At 35.3% G+C, this 20,425-nt stretch overlaps 1 protein-coding gene across 1 annotated transcript in view; it reads right to left on the reverse strand.

Annotated features, from left to right (window-relative positions):
• Positions 1-20,425, reverse strand: part of LOC133520648 (uncharacterized) — a 258,897-nt gene that overhangs the window by 169,146 nt on the left and 69,326 nt on the right. Inside the window, 1 exon segment of the mRNA XM_061855198.1 lies at positions 12,991-13,995. Coding sequence (XP_061711182.1) covers positions 12,991-13,995 — 1,005 coding nt within the window.

Genomic DNA, 20,425 nt, shown 5'->3' on the forward strand with positions numbered 1-20,425 from the left:
TACCAAATGGCCGGACGAAATATAGGTACTTAAAAGTAAGGAAACATTTCCTAATTCCTTGGTATTACAACTTTGGTATTTCATTTTCATTGAAACTCTTTACCACACGAATGAACGACTGAAAAAAATATGTCTGTCAGCGGTGGAGCCATAGCTGCCCTAAAAGGATGGCTAATTTCATTAACGGATCAATATAGCCTTTTAAGCGGATCTACAAAAATATAAACTGTGAAAAGTCATCGTAGGCGGCTTTAATAATAAAAATTGATTCTCTTGAGTGTCGAAATATACTTTTTTTTGCGGTATAAATGTTAGTATCTTTTTTAACGTTAACGTTTTTAAGAAGGTTGATTTTTTTCACAGCTTCAAGGGACTGCAGACCTTTTTAATATCAACTCGATACTTCCATCAGTTCCCGAGATAAAGTATCTTGACAGAAAGACAGACGGAAGGACGAACGGATGGGCGGACAACAAAGTGATTTTACAAGGGTTTCGTTTTTTTTTCCGTTAGTGTCAGGAACCCTAAAATGTTGCTGTCACCAACGGTTGCAAGTTTTAAGGTACCTTAACAATAACAATAAAAACGGTTAATATTTTTACATTTTGGACCGATTGTACATTCAATATAAATGATTCAACGGATGACAAAAAAAAATCTTTCAATAATATTCCAATATCTTTCAGAGAAGGTCTCTTTATCATAATCTTTGCGAATACCAAAGGGCCGAACCGCAAGATCTGCAAGTCGGCACAAAACTTGCCAACTAAGCGAAGATATTCAAAATATTTGGGTCAAATCAAATATTCAATGGTCGAATCAACATTCACAGACATCTTGTTTTAATAAAGAGGTTAAAGTTTCTATCTTAATTCTATGTACTTACCTTTAAATTTGTTGCAATTTAATGTGGGTAATGCTCTCTCAGCATCACCTACATTACATTTAGTTACGTTTTATAGTAAATATCATATTAGTAAGAAAGATACCATCAAAGTAGCCAAATTTGCCCAAAAACACATTATAAATTGTAAACAAATTAATTTATGTAGCCAAATGTATAAGAGTTATCGAAACGTAACATTAGTAGTGTTACGATAACTCTTATTTTTAACAGAAAATCCGTTATATTTATGAGTTTATGACAAAAGTTATCTGGAAGAGATTGCTCGGTAGCGATAAGACCGCCTGTTGTTTTTTATCTCTACTTTTAACCTTCTTGAATACCTACCTAAGTTGTGTTCTACATTGTATTACATTTACTTATATACTTTCGCATTTTTAACATTAGTAGGCATGTTACCGAAATCTGCATTATTTACGGGTACCTAAAGGATCCGAGATACTCGTATACTACTAATTTTCCTTCACGACATTTCGATTTAGCTTGTAAACTTCAGTCCCACGGGGGCTCCCGGCTGACACCTAGTTATAGAACTATTGTTCTTACTGAGACACCGTAACTGAATTGCCAACGTGTTTCAAATTCTAAAATGTATCTACCTAACGTTTTATCTACAATATAACCAGAACCCGTTATCACTGTAGCAGATTCATTGAAAATCAGGATTGGCAAAAGTTTATACCGTAGGGAACCCTAACTTGGCCCAACTTTACCGATTTAAAATATTAAAATAATAATATTATTAAGAAACATATAACGATTGTTTTCAAATGAAAAAAGCTGCGTAAAAATATGCAGGTACCTACTTTAAAAAATCTAAAATTCCTATCTTTGCCACCCGTCCTCAACTTCACAATATCATTTTTATTAGTCTACTTCCTAGCGTTGTGCCGGATTTTTCGCCACGGCTCATGGTAACCTGGGGTCCGCTCGACACTAGTCCCAAGAATTGGCGTAGGCGCTAATTTTTACGAAAGCGACTGCCACCTGACCTTCCAATCCAGAGGAGATTAGTCCGGTTTTCTCTCGATTTTTTCTGCACTGAAAAACGACTGGCAAATATCAAATGATATATCGTACATAAATTCCAAAAATCTCTTTGGTACGAGTCGGGATTTGAACCCGCAACCTAGAAATTAAAAGTCGCACGCTTTTTCCTCTAGGCTACCAGCACAAGATTTTTTATTATTGGTATTTAAATTCCAAAGTTCAAAGTTCAAATATACCTACTTTATTCATGTAGGCCTAACAACAAGCACTTATGAATAGTAAGACAATATTACATATAATTATCTTAAGCTAATTATCAGAGCATTTTATTGATGTAAATATCATTCCATAATACTAATTAATTATAATACATATCAAATTTAATGCTAAGAATTTCACAAAATTATCGTCAAAATAAAAAAAAACAATTGTATAAAAATTATTCTAAGAAATCTTATTCCAAATCCTAAACGATGAATAACGTCAATGGCACCCATGATACAATTTATAGCGGAATTATGATTTCATGCTAGTTAAGGCGAAGTAATATACAAAAAAAACTTAGGGTACATATTTTTGACAACCCTTATTTTCATTGAACCGCAACATGGATTTTCGATTATAGCACATGTCACAATGGTCTCGTAAAAAATACAAATAGTTTAGTTTAAATTTAATTTAGAATAGACGTTCCTTTGTTTTTTAATGTAAATTAAACCAAATTTAACTTTAAAATGATGTGTTCACATAATAAGTGCCCATATACATCACATAATTGTACACATCGTAACACTGTGTCCTATGTAATCTGTTGGTGTCCGTTATAATAAAGAAATACACTGAGGGCCAAAATATCACCATCAAAATTACAATCTCAAATTTGTAAACCTACTTAGACTAATCTGCCCTTATCAAGACAGAGGGGTTTTAGCGACTATACGCCACACTTAAAACCTGTACCTATTTATTCAATATTCTACGAGTAAGACTGAATTTCGAGTGTCATTTTCGAACTATCAGTCCGGATAAAGTTTGATACTAATGGAATTTTATACTATACATAAGTAATCACAACAAAGAAACGAATGTCATATGTAAAATATTTATTGCATGTCAATTATTGAAAAATAAAGAGGTACCTAGTACCTGTAACGAATAAAACACCAAATATCAGATCAGCCAGGTAATGAATCAGAAATACGACTAAAACTGTAATCAAAATTTGAATATTAAGCGGAATGTATCAGAATTGACTAATATGAAATAAGATTTAATCTTTTTTTAATTCTTATGTAATATCCATAAAAAGTAATCATCTTTCATTACTCTTGAGTGTATTTTACAAACTAAAATAAACAATACCATAAAGGTCACTATAATAAAAACGCTACCGACGAACAATAACGAAAATATGGCTAAGAATTTTAATATTTTCTCCCCATACACGGAAAGGGAGGGCCTCTGGCTCTTATCATAGGAATTTTGTCGAGAAATCCTGTAAGCGTTTTGCATTTTTGCATATTTTCGTTTACGTAATTGAGTAATACTTAAGAGCTTATTTAATTTTTTGTAAGTAACAATATTATAATTTGTTTAAAAAAGCAAACTTTAATCTTCTCAGTTTGAAATTTGAATAATGATTCTAATAATAATAAATTAAAACACGTGAAAAACTTAAAAGCATCACTGAAGTTTCTTTTGAAAAGGATGTATAAGATATTTTTATTTTTACATTTAGAGAAAATATACTATAATCTAATTTTATGTTAGCAAATTATATTTATCAATATCAATTATATTTGTTGCATTATATATAAATGTGCAAATGGTGCAAGTGATGCGATATTTGACTCGCAATTAAATATGTAGTTGTGTAAAGCTTCAAATAAATGACAATATTTTTATTATGTACATCGAATTGATAGCTTTGGCATTGGCGATTGCATATGTCGATTCATTTAAAACCGTATTTTTTGTTATATGTACGGATTCTAGAAGTGCTTTACAACATTTGGCTCGATGCACCTCGAACTTTCGAGGAGCACCGATAGCCTATACTATTCTTAAAACTTTAAATAAATTGTCGGGCTCAAGTATTAAGATACATTTACAATGGGTGCCATCTCATATAGGTTTACCTGGGAACGAATCTGCTGATAGATTTTCTAGGGAAGCTGTAACCGAGGGAATAGTGTGTAAGTGTTTACCATACCATACTGATTGTCTAAACATAGTACGCTCTAAATGCCGAGATTTATGGAAGGAGCATTTCGATAGGAGGTCTCTGAACAAAGGAATATGGTACAGAACAATTCAACCTAATAATCTGTGTCAAGTGAAATGGTTTAGAGGATCTGGTATGGGTAGGTTAGACATTTTAACAGCCCTCAGACTTCGATCTGGACACATTCCATTTAACTGCTTTGCTTTCTTGATGCGCAAGAGTCATTCACAAAACTGTACGGAATGTGGGACAAGAGAAGATGCTACTCACATTATGATGGAATGTATCCGAAACGAAGCTGACAGGCAAACTTTTATAATTAAGCATAAAATCAATATATTAAATGTGGGTACATGTAACGATATTTTAGCACATCCTTTGTCTAAAACAGCTAAAGATTTGTACAAACTTGTTAATTTAGGAACTAACCGACGGTAAAATTATGATTTTGATTTGTAACAATGGGGGTGACATCATCAAACATGATAAAACCCCTTTATTTAATAAAGATTAAAAAAATACATATTTTTTGTTTGTGTTATTTAAATGTGAAGAAAAGCAAGAAGAGAATTGAAGTCTTTGTCCTGAGGGTATATTAAAATAGACCAATGAAAAACCACCACTTAAGTTAGCCTTGCGCTTAGCGAGTTTTGACAATATTCGTAAATGCCTACTCAAAGTTCTTACAAAAAGCTTGGTCATTGTTTGCTTGCTCTGAAATAAAAATATTCCTTAATTTATTATGATGTACATTTTTTATTTAAATTTTGAGGCATTTGTAATAATAACAAAATGTAAATATTTATGTCGACGTCAACAATATGTTTACATATGTGAACATTGTTTACAAAGTTATAATTATAAGGAGCAAAGCAAAAGTATAAAAATATATTTTACAGTACATATGTTGCTACTTTACCGCACTAGTGCGAAAATTATCATATTACGTTACTGTGTCGAACATTTAAAGGGCCATATGTACTGTAAAACGTTGTACGATACATGTGCGAATAAGTAATTCGCCACTCGTGTCGATTTAAAACACTCCCTTCGGTCGTGTTTTAATTTATCGCCACTCGTTTCGAATTTCCTATTTTTCGCACTTGTATCGTAATGTACTATGACATCTTGTCGTGTACTCGTACATTATACTCGTATTCCTTTTACTACGTTTCGTACACAGGCGTTGTAAGCAGGTCAGTTACAATTACAACTAAAAAGTTCAGAATGGTTTAGACTTTAGAACTCATCCAAATCAAATAAATCTCTCCTTCCTAGCGTTGTCCCGGGATATTGCCACGGCTCATGGGAGCCTGGGGTCCGCTTGACAACTAATCCCAAGATTTGGCGTAAGCACTAGTTTTTACGAAAGCGACTGCCATCTGACCTTCCAACCAAGAGGGTAAAACTAGGCCTTGTTGGGATTAGTCCGGTTTCCTCACGATGTTTTCCTTCACCGAAAAGCGACTGGTAAATATCAAATGATATTTCGTACATAAGTTCCGAAAATTCATTGGTACAAGCCGAGGTTTGAACCCGCGACCTCCGGATTGCAAGTCGCACGCTCTTACCGTTAGGCTACCAGCGCTTCACTAAATCCAAATTAAATAAATGTTTCCTATTAGCTATTTAGCTAAGCTTAAAAGGGCGGTTAATAAGTTCATAAAGCCTATAAGTTCGATAAGTCTCATTGACCCACTTTTGTACCTTACCTACCTACATAATACTTTCAAATTAATCGATAAAGGATTAAGGAGGTGGATTCGTATAATTATGTATAACAGAAAGGAACGCCAAGCCAGTTGAATAATATATGTGCAAGCCTTTCGTGTGTATGTCATAAACTCGTCATACATTTTATATTAACAACATCAATTCGGGCTTTGATAATATACGATTAGATACGTATCGTATCGGTAGTTACACTACACGGTGGTCCGACGGACATGACTGTTATTAATTACTACCTACATTTAACGACGCAATATACGAAACTTAATACAACTTAGTTATATGCGACCTCCATCATCGCCAAGTTATTACCGGCACAATCTGGCTATCGCATGTCTGGACTTTACGAGCCTTACGCCTTTTTACAAGCGCCCATAAAAGAATTTCCGCCAACTCTCGAGGGAAAACCGTGACATGATATTTTTGGGATATTAAAGTTACACAATTACCTTTCAACCCTGTTCTCTGAAAATATCTTTAATATATCATTTCAGATTTTTCTGAACATCACAATTACAGTAACCTAACATCTTCACCAGTTCACTTGTTCGATTAAGACTCGATAAGGTATTAAAAAAAAGACAAAAACACGTTAATTAATTTAATAGTATTTGGTAATTTTAATACTAACTGCTTAAGTTACTAGACTTACCTAACAGAAATTTTAAGTAGATTTTTGTCTCTCCTTTGATTACGTAACATTAGAACAACCGGATCAGCTGTCATCCTTTGAATTTTTTTAAATAATATTTAAAGGTATTAAGCGTATTAAAATACCTACCATTTTTCACGGGCGTTGGCTCAACGACCTTCCTCCCTTTTTTATTCCTCTTGATGTTACAGGTTAACTTCTCGATGGCTTTCAATATCTTTTTGCTGACTTTATTAATAGTTCTTCGTTTCGGATCGATGTACTTTTTCGTTAGTGATTCGCCGTTGACGGTCTTTTCGCGGCCCGAGTGCGAACTGTCGTCAGATTCGGTGGCAGAGGAGTCTGATACTGGATGGAATATGTAAGGGCTGCTTGAGAAGCATGGAGAGTTCATGGTGGCACATTAAAACACTTTACACTATTTTTACAAAAGTTCAACCGGGGGAACGCAGTAATAGACAGACACCGATTTTTAGGTACTAATAAGTGGGAGACACAGGGGTTTCAGGAGCAACCAAACTGAATGGAGTCTAGATGATTGTAGGGCAAAGTCGGCGAAGACACTCAATCTTAAGATTGGGCCGCTAGCCCGGCTGGCCTATGGAGCGTGGCGGGCGCTCCCGGCCGCGCCCCGGGGACCTTGGTCCTACATCGTTTGTTCATTACGATTAATGGCGATTTGTTCTATGACAGGCTTGGGATTATTCAAATATTAGTGCTCAAATGTCGTGACGATTTACGGTAGTATAATTAATTACAATGGACACTTTATTGAACGAGAATTTTTTTTGTAAACTTAGTACAAAGCCGAACTTATCCCTAAAAATTAGCTCTGGAGCCCCAAAATCCCTGGAAGGAAAGTGCCTTAAATCCGTAAATTAGCTCATATTACTCAAAGAAAACATTCTTTTATTTTAAAAAGAAATAAAACTGTATTAAATTTATTTTTAATGCGCCTGTCTCGCCCGGGAATCGAACCGACGAAAACTTCCAAAAAATAAAAACTCGCTGTTTTATTCCACTACTCGATACAGTTAATGTTAATGTTAAAATTTCTCCAAGAAACATTAATTAGGTTAGGTTAGGTTAGGTTTTTGAGTGAGCGGGAGGAACGCAATTCACAGCCTGGACGGGGGGCGATAAAAGTGAATTTACATTTAAGATATCTTGGTGTAGAAGGCTCGAACAAGATGGAAAATAATATACTCAGGGTTCTAAGGGACCTTCGACGATGGATGGAAAGCCAATTGAGCTGACGTTGATAGAAAGAAACATGGTCGTATTTACGAAGGCCGAAGATAAAATGTATGCCATTATTAATGAGACGGTCAAGTTTATTGAGGTACTCCTGTGAGACATTAGTCATGCACACGTCCGCATAGTCAATGACTGGCAAAACTAGAGCCTGCACTAGTTAGTTTTTGGTACCTACTGGGAGAAAATTCTTGAGTTTATAGAGATTACGCAATGTTCCAGAAACTTTTCGACTAACTTCAGAGATTTGATAATTCCAGGTAAGGCTTGGATCCAGAACAAGGCCGAGATCTTTCACTTGTTTAGATACTGGAATGACGGTGCCATCAAACAAGATCGGCGCGACAGGAACCGCACCAAGCTTCACTAATTGATGTTGGCTTCCCAGAATAATAGCCTGACATTTCGCCGGATTGACACTGATGCCAAAGCTACTGGACCATTCAGCTATGTGGACTAGGTCATCGTTGATTACGGAAATGGCAGAATCTATATTTTCAAGAGAAACTCGGGCGTATAGTTGCAAAACATCTGCATACAAATGGTAAGAGCTGCGGATTTTGGAGGAGATCTGGTCAATAAAATTGGAAAATAAAAGGGATCATTCAACTCATTTTACTTAAAGGAAACTAAAATAAGGTTAAAGTAGGTAGGTTAAGGTAGGAAGCTAAAATAAGGTTTTAAGGCATTTTCCCTCCAGGGCCCGTATTTTTTTTTCATACTGTAAGTATATAAGAGCTAGATATAGATAAATACTTAAATACATATAAAATATTCATAACTCACAGGAGCAAAATATTTGAAGCACAAATAAATTTCCTTACCAGGATTCGAACCCAGGATCTCCAGCTTCGTGGGCAGTAGCAGGCAGGTAGGGAGGCCATTAAAATATAAACAACTAAAAAATTAATAATTAAGAGACACACTATCCGTTACATAGTAATATTCTTGCAACTAGATGGGGTGTATTACGGTAAAGCTACATATTCCGTATACACACTGATTTAGATACCTTGCCTACGTATAGGGGTCGTGCGCGTTGGAGGGTCTGCCATCTTGTGGTCTAAATCGGAAACATAAACTATACACAAGCTGGCATCTACAGTGCATGTATGTTTTTTGTGCATTGTCGGTTCTGCCATCTTGTGAGCTACATTGGAAGCTAAAACTTAACATTTACACTTCGCATAAATAAACGGGGACTCCTGTGCTGGCCGCTACAGTTCATGCACGTTCCCTATATGCACTTACGTATATTATGTGTCAGTTATGGAGCATCCATAAAACTCATTTTCACCACACCAACTGGTAAAGGCCCTCTTGATTGTTCAAGAACGAATGAGAAAGTTGCATTCTATCCACATGTGGGGCAAAGTAATCAGATTTTGAGTCGTTTCCTTATGTTAGCTGGTAGAATTGACTTTTAAATGATGATTTTGGATGATAAAATTTTAATTAAGTTCATTTGGATTTGATTTGGTTTGATTTATTTGGTATTTCATAGTTGGTATTTTCCTCGCATTGGTGTGGTGAAAAATGTTGTGTTTCACTCGGAGGCAAAGTTTGTTAAACTCGTTACGCTCGTGGTTCAATTTTGGAATCTTTCGCTTGCTCGGGGTTATCAATATTAGCACGAGCGGTTAAACAACAACTTTGCCTCCTTGTAAAACAAATAACTATTTAAAGACAGTTAAAGTAGGTATACAGCTCCTGAAATCAGGCAAGACGTAGACGTAGACGGCATGTCTATAATTGTCTACTCGTCGTCCGGCATGTCTTGATTTCCGTAGCATTATTGACTAATGTCATGAAAATGTGGTTTCAAATGTCGTCTGTATAATCATTCACCGTCAAGATATCAGTTTCTCAGATCACAAAATGTATCATCATTTATTTATTTGTTAGAATGTGTTGATCCTCGAAAATATACTCGTGTCAAGTCAAGACATAAAACCTCCATTTCTCATCTAGGCTCATCCCAAATTTATTCATTTCAAGCTTTCGAGTTATCTGCAATTTCAGAGTTAAGCCATAAACCGAGAGAACGCTAACAGTGTCGTCAACAACAAAAGGAAAGCAATAAACATTACAGCCGAAAAAGTAATTAGGTACGAGTGAAGATAATTTTCTGCCCCGACGCGGATAAGATAGATTTCCTCGAGGGAATGATTTCCGTTTCAATGACGCTTCTTAAAAAAACTATTACAGCATTCGTTGGGATAAATGAGGTCTTTGTGGACGGATGACGCTACTTTATTTTTGGGCGTTATGTAAACAAAAGTGTCTGAAACTGTTCATACAATAAGCCTTTAGATTTATGTAGAACACGTAAATTTTCCTATGTCAAACTTAGTATTCGCAGTAATTTATCTAATCAAGTAATCATCAATTATGAGGTGTAATTACTATTGCGTTTCAAACAATTCTAACCAAAAATCTTTATTATAATAAGAGTTCAAAATGTGACCGAACCGTGTGAAGTACCTACAGATAAATAAAAACCTAACCAAACTACCTATAGGCATTCAATAGGGTTCTTAAAAATAAAATTAAAATATTGTTCTTAAAAACAATTATTCAACTCCGTATGTAACGCCTGAAAATAGTAAGAAGGCAATCGTTCATATCATTTGTTGCTATTAAACATCCAATAGGCGTCTGAATATTTATAATGTTTTTCTTATTACATCAATTTATTTGCAAACGTATTGCTGATTATTTGACCCGGCTTAACGAGTATATTTTAGAAACAAAATCACGTTCGTGATGATTAATAACAATTTAGAAATCAGTTGCAAATCCGTATATCTCTCGAAAACCGAAATGTAATTCCTAGAATTCGTACTGCCAAAATCTGCTGTAATACCGCTGCTACTTTCAGAGGGTATGGAGAGAACTCATTAATATTTCAATGCCTTTTACCCCGTAGGTAGGACTTTTTTCTGGAAACAAATGCAGTGATCTGCATTCAGGCGCGCCTCTCAGCCACTCCGATAGCTCTTTAAACAAGTCTGGAACAGTTCTCGTACTCACACGTGACTCGTAACTTGGGAGGTTTTAGCCAAGGAACTTTCTTAAAGTTCCACTAATGATGCAAGTCTTACAACTTCATAGGTTCTCTAGAAGCTAATACGCGTTACACTATATGAGTTCATAGTGATACATGACATCTGAACAAGCAGGTCATTTAATTAATCAGGTAATTTTAAGGACATTAGGCGCAGACATTGATACCTATTGGTATTATTTGAATCGTAATATCTTCCCCAACACTGCCACATTTTTACAGCAGCCGATATCGAAACATAGCACTTTTAACACAGACTGTTATTTTTACGAAAGCAATTGTCACCCTCTAAATAATACGTTTTCAGCTAGATATTGTACGTATTAAAAAAATTTTTATCTCATTTAAGCCGCTCCGATTAATCTTTAAAAAATACGAGCGAAAGATTGAAACTTCCAGTGCGGTCTTTCTACATGTTTCGTACATGCTACTTGTAAAGCACTGAGTATAAATCTCTGCGCTTTAAAAGAGGCATGTACGATAATTTAACAGTACAATTTCTCATGATTTAATGTGTACGGGCGTGTCGCCAAGGTAAATTATTGCCGCCGCCTCTGGAGCCGTGTAAACGTATAATATAGTTCAAGATACGTATTGCCCCGTATCACCGATTATAAATCGTGTTTCAGGTATCTAGAAGCGTTAATTCCCGAGTAGCACTCACAAAGGTGCGTACACGCGACGTGCTTCAGGCTTGAGGAAAGTCATCGACATAAATCCGTCGTATCGGAACCGGGGACTTTAACAACCACCCCTTCCTTCCGCATAATACGACTCGCTCAAAATTAACTGCGTTGCATACGTGAGTACGGCAGAACTATGTAATATTTGATGCTTTAGGCCTCCGGGGAGCTTCTTATCACTTGAATGCCTAATAACGTAATGTACTTACATATCATGATGCATGACTGACGTGATGCCGACCAGGGATCGGAACCGGTTTTTTGCAAAAACATCGAAATAACCATATATTTCGGTTTATTTTATACTCTAAACGTAGGACTCAGTTGTGTTTTCAGATTACGACTTCGTATTATTAGATTGCCTAATTAGAAATGAAGTAATTAACAAAGAACGAAAAAATACCGTTTTCGTTCCCATACAAAAAATACCGGTTTCCGATCCCTGATGCCGAGAACGTCTAACTCTAACTACCACTTTTGATATGATATGATATGATATGGTATGATATTTATTGGTAAATATTTACATTTACAAGTCATTTTATATACAATTATCTTGTCATAGATTTTACATTGGATGTCTATTACATTATTTGATTATTTACTATACTCATGTATTAATAACTTTCGATTCATATAGCATTACAAATATTACAATACATAGTAAGATAACGAGATATTATTATATTCCTATAGACTTTAGTAGGTACTCGTACACGATTGAGCCAATGACCCGTGGCCATCGAAGAACTCTTCAATGGTATAGCTAAGTTTTGTGGTCTAAATTAAAATTTTCTTTGTCTTTATCAATATATTAATATTATTTTCCGTTTGTAAATTAAAACAAGTAATAAATAATCAAACGTACCTATTGATTGTAAAAATTCTTTAAATAAATATCATATATTGTATTATGCAAAGCAAAATCATATTATGATTTGACATTAAAAGCAGTGTTTATGAGAATATTAAAAGTAATTTACGTAGATTTTTCTTTTTCATGAATTATACTCAAAGTTGAAAATAAAACAAGTATAAATGAAATCTATTGGCTTGGTACATACTAGTTATGTACAGAATGTAGCATTAGTTTATGAGACTGCTAGTTTAACAGTCCAGACGCGGTTTATTTATTTAGTATAAAATTTATTTTGACACTTGGAGAGACTTTACACCTCCAAATTTTATTAGTATTAGTACTCTGACATTGGGGACCTTTTACATCTCCAGATTTAATGTGTTTTTAACCATAGAGACTATACATCTCTATTGTATTGTATTAATTATTTATTTTAAGATTATTATAATGTAATGTTTACCCAGGTATTGGCTGTTGTATTTATAAATGTTGTTATGTATTTTTCATGTCACTATATGATGTTACTATAAATGTTGTATTGACTTGTAAAAGAGCCCTTGAGGCCTACTCGCAGAATAAATTTTTGAATTTTGAATTATTGATTTAAGGACTTAAGCTAAACTTACCTTCAGCGACATCGTTGTTCAGTTGCACAAAGTGATATTTAGTACTAGAAAATGCGGAGTTTTGCTCGTCCTGATTGTTCGCTTTCAAATTATCGTTTCGGTTTTGAGTAGGCGTTGTCGGGAAATGTTCGTTTCTTGTCGATTGTTGTGTGGAGCCTTGATAATATTCTTTTGATGTTTGCGATTCCGGTAAACCAAAACTTTTTCTTTCCCCATTAATATACGAAATTTTTGTCGCTCGATCATTTTCCTCTCCTGATCCGTTGAGTACAAATTTTTTTATAGTCTTCACTTCCTCTATTTCACTAATCTTATGCTCAGTAATCGTCGAACGCTCCGTTATTTCCTTCGACTTATGAAAGCTATTATCGCTCATGGAATTTGTCATATTTTTAGTGTCACTTTCAAATGTTCCGTTAAATTTGTGCTCTGGATTTAAGTATTTTTCAAACGGGTCACTATTTATTCGGTTGGATCTAAATGGGTTTTTCATTTCATTTTCATTTGGAAGACTTGGATCGTCTCGATTAACGCTATCATAAGAAATATCACTTTTACCATTGGCAGTGGAGTTAGCATCAAATCCAAACCCATTTATTTTTTCAGTAAAATGTGAGGAATTAAGGTGACTACTGGATCCAAAATCGTTTGAGGCAAAGTACAAAGGGGATTTTAAATCTGGACTACAGTCATTGGGTTTGTTAGTTTTATTTCTATCTAGAGTAGATATTGACGATTTTCCATTCGATATAGGAAGTTTGGAAGCACTTGTATAGTTCGAGGGCAATGTTGTATAAAAGGGGTTGGTTGGATGGAACTTGAGAGACTGTCCGACGGGCGCGGCCGATTTCACCAGAGGGGTGGAGTTCAGAGAGGGTAATGAGTTTAGTGACGACCGAAGGGGCGATGACGGGGCCCAGGTTTGAGTTATCGGAGGCTTGATGGTTGCATAGACTGGCTCTTGCAGCGTAGCTTCTTCTGTCGATGCCAACAATTGTGAAGGCCCTGAAACCAAACACAAAATATATTAATTGCCAAAATGTCCTGAGATGACAATAGTAACAAAAAAGGTATTTAAATAAGGTAAACCAAATAAAACAACTTGATTTACACCATCAATTGAACAAACACAATTGTGTAGTTGCACATGTACAGCAAGAGTAAACACAGGCAGAGACTTCAGTTTCCAAAGTACAGGAATGATTTTATATCATAAAGTTTAATCTAACTTAAACTTGAGCATTGCTCTAGTCGTTCATTGTGGAAGTTCCTCCGCTAACTCCTACTCATAGTTATATTTCCTTCCAACATTCCAGGCAAACAGCGATAAAGTCGCTACCTTGTAAATAGTAATAGAGCCGGTATTCTACGGAGGCATATGTAAGGTTCATTCCAGAGTACTTGTGACTTTAAGTCAGAAGTCGCGAAATAGAATGTCGCGAATTCCCACTCGTATGCGGCCACGGGGAATTATTGTTAATAAACCCGATGATGACATCACAAACCACGCTTTTTTTATGCAAACACAAACAAGCATACGGCCTGATGTTTGATGGTAAAAGCTGTTACCATATTATTATACTTAGACGTTTGGAACTCTAGTGGTGTAAATATGCATGATGTGACTCCATTAAAAACCCGCAGGTTTTTCTTTTCAATTCCTTAGGTTTGCCTAGTCGAAGAGAATATTTACACTGGTTCGATTCGCCCGTGCTCGCTGATAAATCGGAATAAAACCCCTTGGCATATGCGGACTTGCGATAAGTACGAGGCAACAACAAAAGGAAATACACTACGGGTTGGTATATGAATTATACGTTTCTTAGCGAATATTTTGAGATTCATATTGCGAGTTAAATTATAACAGACACGCGTACGCGAAGGATTTTCATAAGCCAAGCACTAATGTGCGCGGAGTATTCTAGACTGGATTAGTCTCAAACGTAATAAAAATAAACGTACTCTGGGAATATACATATAAACTGGATTCAAATATAAAAACATAGTTAATAAAATATTATTATACATGAGATTTTTTTAGTTATTTTATTTTGGGATCCCCTTATGGGTATAGGGATAGGCCTCCTTGCCATGCATCTCGATCTTGGGCTAAATAATGCCACCCCACGCTGGCAGTTCTTTATGTCATCAGCCCAAACGCTTGAGTGTGACAGAATGGAGAGGACCAGGGAGTGGTGACAAGTATCAATTTGGTCGGCAATATTATTGCCAACAATCTTTCACTTAGGAACATTGTTTCTTTATAACCCCTGACTTTGTTTACAAAATTATTTTGAGAAGTTTATCAAGTTTAAGTTTTAAAAAATCTAACCGCCATTGCGGCTCACATACTACAGCAACTATCAATTCAGGAATACATTCACGTTCTCGGTCTTACTAAATTTACGACAGATACATTTTGCATCTACAGGCATTATACATCCTCATGTTTATCTCGGGTCCTGATGTTTACGGACCCAAGGCTCGAACTATGACCGTATGGGGGCTCGTGATTTTAAGAAATACGTAACCAGAATAATATGAATTCGTCACAGTAATAAAGTCATTACTGATGAAAAAAGAGGGTAAAACTTTAAGGTGTAATTTTTTTTTTGAACTGGCTACACTACATCCCAAGAGGCGTTTTGTTCATCCCAGTTGGAGGCAATCAGATAAAATATCCACAAAGGGACAACGACTATAATTAAACTCACTACTGGATTGATAATTGCACACAATTGGGAAAGGAACTTTGTCCATCTACTTATAGCCTAATTTTAATGTAATTTTTTAGTTGTGCTATACGCCTCTAACTTAGAGATAGACATGACTACCCGGGTCAAAACCCAGTAGTAATGTTGAGCTAATGAAATAGCAAACTCAACATTATATAGGAACCACACTGCATAATCCTGCCACCGAAGCCACTATGAATCTCTAACAATAAGCCAAGTAAAGTATAGCCGGGAGTCTCCGTCAAGCCGAGAGATTGCGACTAATCTCATCCGCGGCCAAAGCTGGGATGCAACCGACCGACCGGACGCTATTGCAAAGCGGTCGATATATAAAAATCTGATTTCTAACCATATTAAACTTAATTTGGAAGAATCTAACAACTAGATTTTAGCATTAGCGATAAAAACATATTCGCATCAAATCTTACTCTCTCATACTCATGCAAGACAGAGAAACCGATAGTGGCGTATTTTAGGATTAGGCATCCTGGGCCATGTTTGCCACCCCATTACCTCAGGCGAAAGCTGAACCTCGCTGTCAGTTATCATAGCGAGGTTCAGCTTTCGCCGCCCCTCGCAGCTCGTCAACCCGTTTTATGGTCCTTTTTGGTCATAGGCTCATAGGGCAAATACGCCCCTGCAAAACGAGGAACAGCCGTATAAACAATCGATCAAACTTGCCTAGTCATCTAGAAAACCGAAAGTGCAGTCAGGCCGACCGACCGGACAAGTAATAGGACCGGATCTAAGAAAACTATAAACAATAATAACCATTCAATTTAATAGAACTATCAACAATAAACCAAGTGAAGTAACAAACCTATAGCAGTCGGGAGTCTTGTCGAGATATTGTTACTAATCTCATCGCGTCGTAGCTAATAGCCATCGCTGGGATGCCTTCGTTCGGAACGGACCTTATTGCATACCTACTACCAAAAATGGGCATTTTACGAATATTTTTTCATCTAAATAATTATTCGAATAAACAATCTTTCGTCGTGGAATTATTCGCGAATAAATCAATCATTTAAATTTTCAAATAATAAATGAATTGTTCGTTATTTTATTGGAATAAATAACACGTTAACACGTATGATATTTTAGTACATCCTTAGATAGCAAAGCTGAATAAGGCAAATCCAGCGTATTTTAGGGCCAAGGAATTAATTACATCACAGGCATCTAGCCAAACATATAAGTGAAAGAGCGAGAAAACTACGTAACTCAAAGTTATTATCAGCTGTGTACCTACTAGAGAGTTTCAGACAGAGACCGCTGTTCATTATTATTTGTTTCAGAATCAGAATCAGACATTTATTGGTAAAAGCAATGTTATTTTACATGTCAAGTATTTATAAATATATTATAGTATCTCACATTTCTACTAATTTGAATTATAATAAAATATAATTAATTATTACTACAGTTTACATTTAAAATATATGCGTAGCTATTGCTGGGTAATTAATTATACTAATTATTGACTCATTGAATGAACGTATAATGAAGTTACAGTATGAGTGGGCCAATGAGATCATTTGAAAGTATTCGTCAACTTAAAAATATTTTACTAGATATGGCTTGTTGTGCCTTCGACACCGTAGCGCGCCAATTTTTTTACGAGCAGTGAGAGATCTACCATTTCGAATGCACGCGACAAGTCGCAGAATATTCCTGCAACTTGTCGCCTGCACTCGAGGTGCGCCAGCACTCGCGCGATCACGTCGCGCGCCGCATGCATATTGCCGTTCATTCAATATGTTATTAGCAGTGAGGTGGTGCATTATCCTCTTACTCAATAAGCGCTCAAAAACTTTTGAGACAATCAGTATTAATGATATAGGTCTGTAAAAATTAGGTAGATGCATTTACCTTTACCCTTTATAAACATTTACATACCTATTATCATAGACCTAGGTGGACGACATCTAAAAGACCAGGGTGCTTAGCCAACGTGCCAATCGTTAACGCTTCGTAGCGTAGCGTAGTCATCTCTCTTTATAACTCGCTATGGAGTGTAAACGATTGGCACGTTGGCTACGCACCCAGATAGAAAACATTTTTTCATCGGGATAGAAAACAGCAAAATATTTATTTTGTAAGCTTACTATTCGACCAATATTATTTGCGAATAATTTATTCGTGGACCATTTTAATCACTAATAATTCACTCGTGAAGTAAATTCTTCGCAAATAGTTTATTCCAGCAGTAAATTGAAAACGAATAATCATTCTAAACATATATTCGTTATTCGCGAATCATTCGGTTATTATCAATCGTTATTCATCATTTGAATAAATGTATTATAAATATTATAATACTACTCAACAAAATTGTAAGAAATAGAATGAGCACACGCTTATTATTGATAAACAGAATTGACTTTCAAAATTGTAATTGCCTTCTTTGGGCATTTAGCTTGGTTTCATTCCTAGCAAGTAAGATTCGTTTTCTGCAAAGCAATAACGCTGATAAATTTTGAGTTTATTACGATCAATTTCGGCGGATGGCGTCAGTCAACCAGATAATATACGAATATAATCTATATCACTCCATCATCTTACGACTTTAATTTTCATAAGCCAAATTAAGGCAGAGAATTTGGTGGTAGAAAATACAACTGGTTTATCTAGCATGCTGCTTTGAGAATGCACTGGAAGACTCCACGGCTTTGCGTAATGGGGATAAAAAAATCCGTTATACTTTTTTTAGCATTAGCAAAACTATAAATAATCTCGACGTGCCTTTTTACTGGAAAAGATCATATATATACTTTATAATTGTTACATATTCACTGTGACTAATTTTTTAAAAGTAGTTTTGAATAAAAAGAGACGTCAAAATTGTTAACCCTTTATCTAATTCTAAATAAACGGAGTAGGTAAGTACTGTCATGTCAACAGGATATTTCAGAATAAGTACATTAATTTCATTAATAACAGTAGTTGAGACTTATTTTATGCAGTCTATGCAAGTATGCACCCATAGCAATGACATCAGGTTGTTTTGCATACAAGAATTTACACACGAGTTTTCATTGCTCTTGCTTGAGTTAACCGTACTTCATACTCATACTCATTTATTCATAAAGTCAATTTACATATTGTCAAAATAAAATTAAAGTTAAAACTAACTTAAAATTAAAATTACAATAAAAATTAAAACAAAGCCTTTTTACATTTAAAATTGAGATCACATATAGGTATACCAAATGACAGTTAAAAAAAATAAAAAAATAATGCAGTATTTCATAATAGGTCCCCGATTAGCTTGCCGATGGCGTTTACAGACCGCTGCAATCGAAGTCTGTATGCAGTCCGAGATTTATCTAGCGGTAATTAAGTCGCTTCCAGTATTTCCTCACTCTCTAATAATCCTTAATGCGATTTTGTTTGTCCCTTGAGGTGATTAGTATATATAGGTAATGCCTAAAGGCATTAACAGGAGGATGGATGTAAAGTTTCTAAAACTGCGAAATAACCAACATGGAATATTTTTGAAAAAAAAAATCTTTTTTCATACCTGTTCAAATTGCAGAACGGTTTTTTCTATTCCTAAAGGCCTATTTACACGGCGCGTGAACTTGCATGTAAAATTCGATACATTGGTTACTACAATGTATTCAGTCGATCGACCTAATACCGCAATATAACGAAAATCGCATGCAAGTTTTTGATCCGTCGAAATGGGATGCGATATTATAATACTTAGTTACTTATCTTTTTACCTGACTGCCGTATGTATTTATGTAAATTTCTTGGCACGCACTACAGCCCAAACGGCTGGACGGTTTTTAACATATGAGCTGTCGATGTCGTTAAATTCGTCAGAATTGTGGTAGTGACATAGGCTATATAAATTTGGAAAATGGCGCCCGCATATGAAAAAGAAGGAGGGCGGGGGTTGTTTTTATTTATCTTACCATGGCTATGTCAGTATTGAATGAAAGCTTGTGAAAAGACCATTTCATAACCTCACCTATATGTTTTCTGTTTTTTTATTTTTATTAATTTACTTGCTGATATTTGTTTTTGAGTAAAAGGGGCATACAAGGCGTGTGGCTCAAATTTCTTTTCGTTGTCTTTTTATGTCCCCAAAAAATGTGACGGAGTGTAGCTTTTTGTATGAGATAAAATTTATTTTTCAATTTTTCTCATGTTCAATGTAATCTACAGCTAAAAACACATGCAATAACACTCGTTTTTCTTTTATTTTTTGGAAAAATACAGAAATACAATCGTGACAGAGTGGTCCAAAACAAGACAACGAAAAGAGTTACGACCCCGTACGTTGTACACTAGAGATCCTGCCTATGAAGCCGATGGTCCTGAGTTCGAATCCCGGTATGGGTATTTATTTGTGTGGTGAGCATTGAGCACAGATATTTGTTCCTGAGTCATGGACGTTTTCTAGGTATTTAAGTATTTGTATATTATATATATACTTATATCGTAGTCTGAGTACCCACAACACTAGCCTTCTTGAGCTTATCGTGGGCCATAGTTAATTTGTGTAAGAATGTCCCTATAATATTTATTTATTTATTTATTTATGGCGCTAGGCATAGGTAGATTGGTTACCTAAATAATAAAAAAAGTTTGGGTCACTACTTAAGTATAAAAAATGTGATCTTTCTGAAAAATGGCCATTAAAACTCTTTTAGTGTTAATTGTAAAGCTACTAATACCAGTACCGTTTC

Source organism: Cydia pomonella, chromosome 8 (genome assembly GCF_033807575.1).
Source record: "Cydia pomonella isolate Wapato2018A chromosome 8, ilCydPomo1, whole genome shotgun sequence".
In the NCBI taxonomy this organism is placed as follows: domain Eukaryota; kingdom Metazoa; phylum Arthropoda; class Insecta; order Lepidoptera; family Tortricidae; genus Cydia; species Cydia pomonella.